Source organism: Papaver somniferum, unplaced genomic scaffold (genome assembly GCF_003573695.1).
Source record: "Papaver somniferum cultivar HN1 unplaced genomic scaffold, ASM357369v1 unplaced-scaffold_29, whole genome shotgun sequence".
In the NCBI taxonomy this organism is placed as follows: Eukaryota; Viridiplantae; Streptophyta; class Magnoliopsida; order Ranunculales; family Papaveraceae; genus Papaver; species Papaver somniferum.
In genome coordinates, this window is record NW_020639929.1 from 3,818,049 (window position 1) to 3,830,136 (window position 12,088).

A 12,088-nucleotide genomic window follows, 5' to 3' on the forward strand; every position below is an offset into this window, starting at 1 on the left:
CCCCTAGACTTATTTCTACTCTGGCTAAACTTATTGAACTTCTCTCTCTTGGATGTGGGTGAGACAGGAGAATCTTCACGACAAGGTTCCTTACGTCACCCACAAAAACATCACCTACTTAACCATGTTCTTCTCCGCCCTGTTCTTCGCCTTCAGATCCCTCTTCATCAGGAAGAGACTAAACAAACAGAAATCCAATAAGGAAATGGAAGAAATAAACTTAACTGCAAATAATAACATACATTATCTTCGGGGGACGCGAAGACCTTTTCCCCAACTTCTCCTCAACAAGCTCTTTCTTCTTCTTCTTCTCAGCAGCAATCTTCTCCTTATTCTCAAGCGAAGTAAATTCTTTCGCCAACTACAAGTTCAAAAGAAATCTATAAGGAAGGGCCACGGAACGAAATAAACAAAGAATAGGAAACAAACACGTACATAATCCCCTCGATCGGGCTAATTGAACTTCCAAGGACAATATGCAAGAGTATCAGGTCCTACAAGCGAAACATCAGGGGAAGCACGAGGAGTCCCCTTCGGATTGCGACCCCACAAAGAGGACCCTCAATAATCAGATGAAACTTCATCCAACTAGGAGGCTGTTAGAATTGATATGTTGATCCACATGCTCCAGAAGTCTCTTCAAATCATCCTTCAACTTCGCCCTATTCAAGCGAATGCCTCAGTGCGAACCCTTTTTCATAGACCAATTCACATTATACTGCTGAAAGAAAGACTCGACAGTATAATCCACATGATCATATGGATCCACTATATCCGGACAAAGAGATTTTCCTACACCAGTCGCGCGAAATGAAAATTCCTGGATAATGTAACTGGCATCCCCACTCAATTGATATACGGCACGGTCAATCCTCGCAAGAATTTGGTAGAATAGAGGAACCTCAAGATCAAAGAGAGGAAAAAGAAGACCAGCTTTTAGCCGACCAAACGCGATAGGAATGCGATTCGCGTTCCATGACCCCTCCGGAATCATCTTCTCACTCAGAGAGATAACAGGAGATGAACCATGAGGAATGGTAATTGTGAAACCTTTGTCCCTCAACATCGTTTGATAGTCTTTAAGAATATCAACCCACTTCTTAACGGTCTTGCGCTTTGTGCTGCAAAGAAAACATATGGATGAGTATGTGGTAGGTTTCTAAAAGATCTACAAATTATAACCGCAAGTGCACGGTGTCGATTGTAGTATGTGTGTGCAAATACGGGTCATTCCACAGGGACTAGGGTGTGTGTTGAAATCTTCCTAAGCTAAAGTTATCTAAACAAGTAACTAAGTGGCAGTGAGACAGTGAACCAAGGAATAACTGTGAAACAATGGCATGGATCCAAAGGCAGTGAAGTAAAGAGCCAAAGAAACAAAGTAAAACAGTTGTGGTAACACTACTAGGGTCTTGAATCCACCTTCTTAATCCTATGCTAAGGCAATATTTATTCAAATTATGTTCTTGTTCCTTTCCAAAGAAAAACTCCAAAGAATGATTTATCAGTTAATCTTCCTAACTCACCCCTAGCATAGGCTGTCTTCTTACAGCACAACCTATCACAGGCTAATTCGGTTCAATTAGCTAACTCTCATTCTTTTCTCAATTAAGCACAGTTCTTATTCTATGGTGGGATCTCAAATGGATAACTTATCAACCAACTTCACTAATTCCCCCCTAGCATAAACTGTCTTCTTACAGTACAGCTTATCACAGGTTCATTTGATCAATGTAGCTAACTAGCATCTCTAAAGCCATGAAGCATTATAAGAACAATAATATGAACTTGAATTATCTTAACATGTGATTAAGGGTTTCATCCAAACCCTAGCAGATTAATTTAGAACATGAACTAAAATTAAATTCTACAACTTGGTGCACCAGCTACTCCGGGCATAGTTAAAATTACACCCCAAGCACTCAATTTATACATGCAAGCATAATCCCCAAAATTCCCAAAAATTAGGGTTTCACCAAAAGTGAAATTAAACTAATCAACTCTCTGAAAATTGATTCTGACTTCGACCCATTCTTCCCCTTGGTCCTTTGCTCCATTCCCATGTGTCAATTGCTACTCTAGACTCGCCTAATCGATTGATTTTTCTTCTAGGGTTTCAGAGAAAGGTGAGAAGAAATATCAATCAAATAGGGGGCTAGAAAGAGGGGGTGATGATGTTCGAGCAGGTGGAGTTGGTGGTTTGGTTGATTTGAGAGGAGATGGTGGTGGTTGAGGTGGTGGTTATGGTGATGGCGGACATGGGTTTTCTCTGCAGCGGAGTGGAGGAGAAGATGGATTCGATGGAGAATAGGAGAAGGGGTTGTTTGGTGCGGGGTATAGGTGTTAGGTGCTTGGGTGTGTGGCAGGAATAGCAAGCTTGATGATTTGCGAAGCTCAGCCGTGGGATGCGGAAATGATAGATTGATCTAACGGCTACAAGTGAAGAGGATGGTATCGACCGTCGGATGCCTGATACAACGAAACTGACGGCTCAAGATGGAGTTAGGTGTTGTAGTGTTTGACAGGAGCTTCAGACTTTGATGTACTAGCGATGCTGTGACCGTAGGATGCTGAGATGATCCAATCTGACAGCTAGAAAGGGAAACGGGTATGGATATATGAAATGGATTTGGGTGAGGGTTTTGGGCCTTGGGTATGCCAAGCCCATATCTTCTTTAAGAACAATTCTTCCTCTTCAAGCCCACTTCTAGCCTTTTGGTCTTGTGCACAACATTCTTCGCGGCTTCCTTGTGTAATTCCTCCCTGCTTTTCACCGCTTTTCTGCTCTTTTCCGCTCCGCTATTCATCCAAACTTTATTTATTACCTAAAAATGCAAAAATTAATTAATAAAAATATTTATTCTTGAAAACAAACAAAATACAGAATATGGGATAAAATGTAGAATTAATGTACAAAAGATGAGTTAAATGCCAAGAAAAATATATAGAAATATGCAGTTTTTAGCACTCATCAGTATGGGGATGTTAAAATCCCCCAAAGCAGAAGCAATGGTGGAAACGAAACACAAAATTATTAACTGAGGAAAGAATAACTTAACCAAAAGATGACGGAGCAACAACAGGAGCAAGTACACAATGATCCGCCATAGAAGAAAACCAGAGAAGAAGAAGTCGAAAGGAAAAGTTCAACAGAGAAGATGAATAGAAGAGAGAGGATAAAAATAAAAACTACCTTTCTTTTACCTCTCTCTTAGATATTTATCCGAAGAAAGCAGTAAAGACGTGCCTCTTGAAAAGAAAGTAACCGCTAACATGTGTGGCAGTTACGCGGAATTTACGGGGACATGTCGGATAAAGAAAGAGAAAACGAAAAGATGGGTCTGACACGAAGTGTTGACCATGAATTCTCGCATTATTCCACTTACAGAAGAACAACGCGAGAAGAGGAAAAATATCGCACAAGACAAATCCAAAGTCTCAATCTTGCTAGGCACGAAGAAGAAGGGAATTAGGCGAAGAATAATTACGTGATAATAAGGAAGAAGGCACGAAAAAAATCACACGACAAGAACAATGCGACATTAATCAGAAGAAACACGAAGCATCAATGCGACATGCAAGGATAGTCTTCAAAAGCCTGGCGAATAAGAAAAACTGATACCAAATCCCTCCTCAGAGATCTTGCACATGAACATGGTTGTCTTATACCGATATATTTGCATTCACACGAAAAATAGAGAAGGCGGTTTTTTGGAGAGAGAGAATTCCGTCAAGTAACAGAGCTAAGAACCACTTCCAAAGAAAAGAAAGAAACCATTAGAATTGAGTTTTTACTTATTATCTCCACCGTCATTCATTCGTATCTTTGTGATATTTGTAAGAAATTCATATTCTAAATACAAAGCTTGTGTGAAGATCATATTAGTGCCAAGTGGTGTATAATATCATTAATGTTTAATTAAGTTGATTCTCATGACTTAAACTTTGTGTTTTTATCATCTTAACGGGTGTAGTTGTGGGATTTTCTGCAACTACGAAAAAAAACAAACAAATAACTGCACTAAATTAACACACAGCATCATAGTCTACCGGAATAAGCATTGTCGCGATAAACATCATGAAGTAACTAAAATTGTTGTTAATTTAGCTCAACGTAATCTTATAGTAAAGTAGATCAACATACTCCATCGGGAAAATCTCCCCGTTGACACGATCCTCACTCATTATAAACATCTTCCTACTTATCTCCAAACCATTACCCAATTTATTCTCTCGAAGGACGATCATGATAATATTCAATTTAGGAGTCAGTCCAGCGGCAAACCGGCACAATGACATAATTGAACATCTTCTGTTTGAGATGTTTCAAAATTTTAGAGGCATTCTCTGTCACGCGTACTCTCTCTTCACAAACAATAAAATTTTCAGTCAGCTTAATGGACGTTTGACCGGCATTATTAATCAGTTTAACAGGCATTTTTAGGTCCCGTAGAAGGGGAAACAATTTCCTTGCACTAGTCCTGGTAGGTAAAGGCAGAACTTGATCTTTATCAAAATTCAGCGTTTTCATTGGCATGTTGCCTGGCTTTGAAAAATCTAGTTCTTCATATTCGCGAAGCTTAGTGAGCAATTCAGCCTCGGTTTTGTCAGTTAAAATAACACCAACATCGTCACTATCAAGCACAACTCCAACTTCATGGAGGCCAGGTCTGAGTTCTTTTTCTCGGGTAAACCCTACAGCCTTCGACAGCTCTCTATTAAATCCTCCGATGTAAACCTTGCTGAAGTTGTCTTTGGTGAGAGAGCTCATGATGAAATTCTTGTATTTGGTAGTCTGAATCTTTGCATAACCGAAACAGAAAACATAGATGCTTCCTCCCCGCTTGAGATTTATGATATCCGACTTGAAAGATTTCTCATCAAAGGGGTTTTCCTTGGAGTATTTTCTTATTGCTGAATTTTCTATTGCTTCCCTCTTTTGGGCTTCGCGCATTCCTTTCTCTTCCAAGAATCTATCTTCTGACATTTCATCTTTTCTCTTATTCTTACGGTTTGCTATTCTTTCTTTCCGTTTTCGTTCTTCTTCAGCTTGTGCTTTTTGGAATTCGCTTTCACGGAACTCTTCCAGTTCCTTATCAGACATTGTGAAAATTCTCTGTTGAAGCTCAAGAAGCTCTTCATTCAGCTTTCGTTCATCTTCTTCGCTTAGATGCGTTTGATCTTGTCCTTGGTTTTCCAAGGTCTGGCTGCTGCACAACTATTTCGCTCGTTTAATCATCTCGAGTCCTTGGTTTACCAAGGTCTGGCTGCTGCTCAACTGCATCGCTCGTTTCATCATCTTGTCGATTTGTTACAGAAACCGATGGCGGTTCACTTTCTCTGATCTTAAGATTTCTCTTGAACCAAAAAAGAAATCTTATATAGGCGGCTTCCTAGAGTTGCGTGGGGAAAGGTTACCCTGCTTATTTATTGCCATAAGTAAGTACCTAGTCTATAATATTATGTTTGGTGTATTGGTTACCCTGCTTATTTTTATATTTTTTTTTGATCGATTACCCTGCTTATTTATTGCCATAAATAAGTACCTAAATAATATTAGTCCAATGCGTGTCTTTTAGATGATCTAAATGGTTCGGCTACTTCGGTATTAAACTTTTTTCTGATGATCAGGTTTGAGTACTCGTTTATTTAGAGATCTGGGTGTTGGATTATGTGGCGCATGACTTGGGATGAGTTGGATTATATGGCACATGACTAAATTTGACTTGGTCTAACTAATGATGTGTCCAGCATTAGGCACATAAGCACCGCAAGTGTCAATTATTAAGCTTGTGTTAGTATAGCTTAATGACATGTGGTGGTCATTAGCTTCGATGAAAAGCTGGAAATCACTCTTTTATGTCTCGGAGAGATCTCTTATTCTCTCGCCCTAAAATGGATGTTAGCTGTAATTCCATCTCTTATGAGCAGCGACTAGAATAGTTAGGGTAGAGGAATATATGTTCTACTCATGCACTCTAAATCAGCAATATTAGCTTAATCTTGTTAATCATTAAAGTAGACATGAAAATTGAAGAAATTCGTGATAAGGATGTCTATTCTCAATCAGAGATATCTACATAATCAAATGAATCGTTTCACTGAGGTATGAAACTAAGGCTTATTCTATTTAATTTATGGTAGTAATGAATATGAATATCCTAGATTGATCATGGTTGGTAATTAGCTTGAATTAACATGATATAATTTTCCAACACTTGGTTGTTGATTCCGGGTCATAACATTTTTTTCTTGTCAATTGTGTTTTGAGCTCGTTTATCAAGTACGTGACTACTGATCATCAGTAGGGAAGAGGAGGCATTCGTTTGTTATTCACTTGCTACACCTATTGAAAAAAAATCTTTGCTTAAAAAAAAAATGAAAAAGAAAAAAGAGATCTTTACTAAAGCTTCAAAAATGTTTTTTCACTTGAAATCTTTCTGTATGCAATCTAAAAACTACTACAGAATATGGGTCATTGCTTAATGGACATAAAAATCTTGGGTGCATCAGAAATACCAGGTTTTTACTAAAATTGTATAAAAAATAAAAAATAGTCAAGAATAGGTAAAGTAACATAATAAATTGATAGCTAATTAGCTACTTGGTGATTGCACCAAATAAAATACACAAAATTGGTTAAAAAGACTAAAATCAATAATTTCTGGGTGAAAAAGATATCTAAATTATGATACTGTTTAAATGGACAAAAATGTAAAAATAGTCAGGATGTAAACAGTTTCATCCTACGCATTTTTAAATATTTTTTCTTATTTTTAATTTACATTAGGATGCATCCAGTTTCATCCTCGCTATTTTTTAAGATTAAGCCAGGAAGAATCCAGTTTCATCCTTACTATTTTTTTTGTCCATTTCACCCATACTAATTTTTACTCGTCTATTAAAACCATGTTTTAAAAATATTTGGACAAATGACCGATTTTCCGTATAAAATATGAGTTCGTTTGTTTTTTACTCGAGAAAGGCAAAGTATATAAGAAGATCAGTTCCTTACCTATAAAACGGATGAAAAAGATACAAACTTAGCTCAAATTATAATAGAACTTACGGAAACCATAAAATAAAAACAAAGCTAAAATCTATGACATTATTGCATTATGACATTATTGCATTATGACATTATTGCATTCCAACTGCTCAAACATCATTCAAGTGTATACCTTGGAAAACATGTAGAGTGTTAAAGTTATTTAGTTACCATTCCTAATATACTTTGCTGAAAATTCTCCAGCATCCTCCATTTTCTTCTGCTATCTATGAAATTTCAAAGGAACAAATTAAGAAAAAGAAACTCAATTCTCTGCTTAACTTTTCTGAAAACATCTACCGCGGGACAAAGCAAAGGAAAAAAGTATCAGCCAAATGTGGGAATGAAATAAAGGTTAAAGAAAAGTGATGTGGCGTGCCCATCCGTCGCTCCTCACAAATATACCCCTGCTAATCTATGGTCCCAGGGACACCACCTCCTTTCCCATATTTGGATAAAGCTTTTTGTCCCGCTTCTAGTCCCTCCTGAGTTTCATTGAGTTCTTTGATGATAATGATATGAAGTTATGATTTATCCACGGCTGTACTTTATTTATTTTCTTAGTCAAGTACGCTAGAACACTCCTTTCCATCGTGTAATAAGAGGCTTGACAAGATAAGACAACACAAGGTAGGAGATTATAAAGAGCAGTGATACACAAGCCGACTGAAAATCCCGCAGAAAGGTCCCGACTCACACATTTTCTGGGCTCTACCGGCAACAGGGACTAGCAGGGGCCATCCTTTTATGTTTTGGGTCCTACAATCATGTCTCACTCGCACTACACCATATTGGCCAGATATCAACTCAAATTAGCAACGGAAATGTAGCAGTTGTGAATATTTGTTGCTAAATATTCGCAACAGCCAGCTGTTGTGGTTAATCTCGCAACTGCTTATCCTCTGTTGCTATTCGCAACTGTATTTATTTCATGCATGTGAGCTAAGTGTGTGGCAGTCAACAGCCGGAAACACTTTTTTTACTGATTTGTTTCACGCATGCAAATCATCCATGTGCATAATTGATATTATCCTTGGAAAATATCTTCTCGTCCTTAGAAACACAGAAACACACTGGTCCTCTCTTTCTCTTTCACTCTTTGTGAACTCTCACGCCATTAATCCGAAGAAGAACTCTTCCGCCATTGAGACTCTCGCCACCTTGAATCCAGGTTTGTATATTTTGGTATTTCTTTGTTTATATCCATTAATGATGTTATTTCTGTTAGGATTTGGTAGATTAATAGTTAGTTTTGTGTATTTGGTGTTAAATCGAGTTTTCCCGTGTCTATATTTTATAAATTAAGACCCTAAGTTCATTGGAAATATATACCCTATTTTCGGAGGAAACCAGTAAATCTGAATTTCATTTCAGATTTGGAAATAAATTAGGGTTTTGATTTGGGAGTTTTGTTAGGGTTTCTCTAAATCGTGTTTGTACAGATTTTCAATGAATTTTCTTTTGATTTCATACAAAGTTCTTTATGTTGGATTTGATTTTGAAAAAGCGGGGGTCTAACAACACCACCCAATAATTCGCTTAGCAATCTATATGGACAAAATCGAATATACTTTTAAGAGAATCAATAAGACTCAATCAATTAAAAGTATATCAACGAGTTTATATCTCTCTCTTGTTTTAATATACTCGAGCTAATAGAAATCAGCGAGTCTTTCATCAAACACAAGGAATAACTTGGATGGTACCAAAGACCAATATCTAAGGATCAATCAATGACAATCAACAACCAAAGGTTGGATTACTCTAATTGATGATCTAACGCACAACCTGTATTATTTCAATTATATAACAAATATAATGCGGAAAAGAAATAACACAGACACCAGAATTTTTGTTAACGAGGAAAAAGCAAATGCAGAAAAATTCTGGGACCTAGTCCAGATTGAATACATACTGTATTAAGCCGCTACAGATACTAGCCTACTCCAAGCTAACTTCGGACTGGACTGTAGATGAACCCCAATCAGTCTCCCACTGATCCAAGGTACAGTTGCACCCCTACGCCTCTGATCCCAGCAGGATACTACACACTTGATTCCCTTAACTGATCTCACCCACAACTAAGAGTTGTTACGATCCAAAATCGCAGGCTTTGACAATAAACAAATCTGTCTCTCACAAACAAGTCTATCAAAGGATCAATCTGTCTACCACAGAAAAATTCTAAAGTTTTTGTTTCGTATTTTGATATAAAATCAAGGTGAACAGAAACCAATTGATAATTTCGGTCTTATATTCCCGAAGAACATCCTAGGTTAATCAATCACCTCACAACAATCTTAATCGCATGGTAGCGAAACAAGATATTGCGGAATCACAAACAACGAGATGAAGATGTTTGTGATTACTTTTTATATCTTGCCTATAGGAGAGGTTAATCTCAATCCAATCAATCTGATTGTACTCGTACGATAGAAGATGCAAGATCAAATCACACAACTACGATAAAATTAGTATCGGTTTGGCTTCACAATCCCAATGAAGTCTTTAAGTCGTTAACCTGGTTTTAGAATAAGAAAACCAAAGGTTAAAGGAGAATCGACTCTAGCACGCAAACTAGTATCACACGTAAGGTGTGGGGATTAGTTTTGCACAAGGATAGATGTCTCCTTTATATAGTCTTTCAAATCAGGGTTTCGCCTTTCCCACAAAGCAAACACTATCCACCGTTAGATGAAAACCTGATTTAGTTTCATGCTAATATATCTCAACCGTTAGATCGAAATCTTAGCTTGTTATACACAAATGAAGTGCACGCTTCTAGGTTTGTTAACCGTACCCAAACGTGTGCATTGTTGGTTCAACAATAGTCAACCAAAAGGTTAGCCATTTGAGCATTTCATACCAACCATTTTCTTCTTCACCATAACTTGTTCAAAGGACTCATATGAACTAGTTAGGGAGTTGTTCAATTGCAAGGAAATCTCATATACTACACAAGACACAATTGAAGCAATGATGATTTGATTCACATGAATCGGTTCATGAACGTTATAGCCACGGTTTACAAAAGCATTCCTAAGTCTTTATAAGTTTCAGTTCAGAAATCATCTTCAGATATATAACCTTTCTCAAGTTCGCAGACTAGATTCGCGGACTTAAGGTACTGGATAGAGTTTACAAACTCCAGCAGAAATTCTCGGGTTTGAGAACTTCGCCGGTTCGCGGACTGGGTTCGCAGACCGGGTTCGCGGACTGGGCTCACGCAAGCAGTTTTTTAACTCAGCAGAAATTCTCGAGTTTGATAACTTCGGCAGTTCGCGGACTTGGCTACTAGCCATTCTTCCAGTATAGGACTTATGCACATATGTTTTTCGACAACATACTTATATCCAATATTGGTTATGTAATCTAAACTATCATTCCAATCATTGAAACATTCTTAGATAACGTTATATTTTTGTTACACTATTTCTCGTCAAGATGACTGAAACATATCATGACTTGCGTCACTAGGTAAAGAAAAACATGATCAAAGCGAAACGCTTACCAACACATATTTCGAGATATAGATAGGCGAGGTATACTCGACTCGAAATACCAAATGTGTATAATCTAAGTCTATATATATATCATACGACTTTTTTCTCAAGAAGTATGAGATAGAATAGATAGACTTTTGAGTGACAGATAAGTTCAAGTCTTCACGTACCTTTTTGTCGAGAAGTTCCACCGGTTCCTTGAGTAGTTATTCCACTTGTATGATGAATTGCCATGAAGTCCTTGAGCTCAACTACACTTACTATCCTAGTCCGAGACTTAGCTATAATAAACTAGAAATCAAGACTTATAGTTTTGATCACTAACATTGACAAACATGCTTGAGATAGCAACGCATGCGAGTTCGACCGAGAACTGCTCTAACAATCTCCCCCTTTGTCAATTTTAGTGACAAAACTATCAATAGATATGAAATACAAAAATATAATGAAACTTTAGTAGCTCCTATTCCATATGTATAATCTTCAACATTCCTCGAAATATTCGTCACTTCCAAGTACTCCAATGATCCCAAAGGTTGTAAGTTTAGCATCACCGTTGTTGAAGATCCATAGCTATAACAATGAGAAATCATTGGTCTCGATCATTGTTATACAGTGTCATAGTATTATTACACAGTGTCAAAGTCTAATTGTATCACAACTTCAATAATAATACTATGGGGATATGTATTACTCCCCCTTAGTCAATACTCCTCTGAGATAGTGATGTGTTTTCAAATTTTTTCTATTTATTTATCAAGGCAAATAATCATATAATAATTGCATAAATTGAATAAAATAGAGATTACCACATTTTATTGGCGAAATAGCTTCCCCCGTCGCCCCAGAGGATGGGTTTAGCTCATCATTGTATAAACTTGCTCAAAGTATTGATTCATGCTCAAAATTTGTTTACAACGATGAAATGGAGAGAAAATAATGAAAAATCGGGTGTTTGCAACGTTTATAATTGTTGCAAAACACTGTTACAAAGAACGATAGAAAAGAACTGTTGTTGTTGTATCTCTGCGACCCTCGTGTGTCTGTCGTTGTCACTGTTGATAAACGACTCCCTCTGGTGGTCTTTTGTTCTTCGTGTTCTTCCTAGCAGAAGCAGAAAAGTTTTCTCTGCAACGTGATCAATCTCCTCTATTGTTACTCTAAACTCTCCCAAGCTCTCCAGAACGCTTCTATGTGATCCTAGGAACCTATTTATATATCCAGTAGCACCAAGAAATCTCGCTATAACTCAAGATAATTCTCTCTTAACTCGGCCTTGATGAGAAATATTCTGGGAATATTTTTTTCCCTGATTTAGCTTCTCATGCGTTTCTACATCTGCAAAATCTCCTTATTTATCTTTGTCAAGGTCCAAAGTGTTGCTCGAGTCATCAAACATGAGCAGAACACGTTTAAATTCCTCACAACTCGTGCAAGCTCATGTTTTTCCTCCAACTCCCTGTTTGGATTAAACCAAGTTATCCATCCAAATTTGATCGAAACAAACACCCATACCAGCTCTGTTAGGACATATCAC

General features: G+C 37.4%; 1 protein-coding gene across 1 annotated transcript; it reads right to left on the minus strand.

Moving 5' to 3' along the window:
• Window positions 1–4,261: 4,261 nt before the first annotated feature.
• Window positions 4,262–5,104, minus strand: LOC113341433 (mRNA turnover protein 4 homolog). Its single transcript, XM_026586309.1, has one exon. It carries the CDS (start codon window positions 5,102–5,104, stop codon window positions 4,262–4,264), a length of 843 nt encoding a protein of 280 aa, XP_026442094.1.
• Between the last annotated feature and the right edge of the window lie 6,984 nt (window positions 5,105–12,088).

Bases quoted from the DNA above. Each gene is read 5' to 3' on its own strand.
- LOC113341433 (XM_026586309.1), bottom strand. From the start codon at position 5,104: ATGTCTGATAAGGAACTGGAAGAGTTCCGTGAAAGCGAATTCCAAAAA.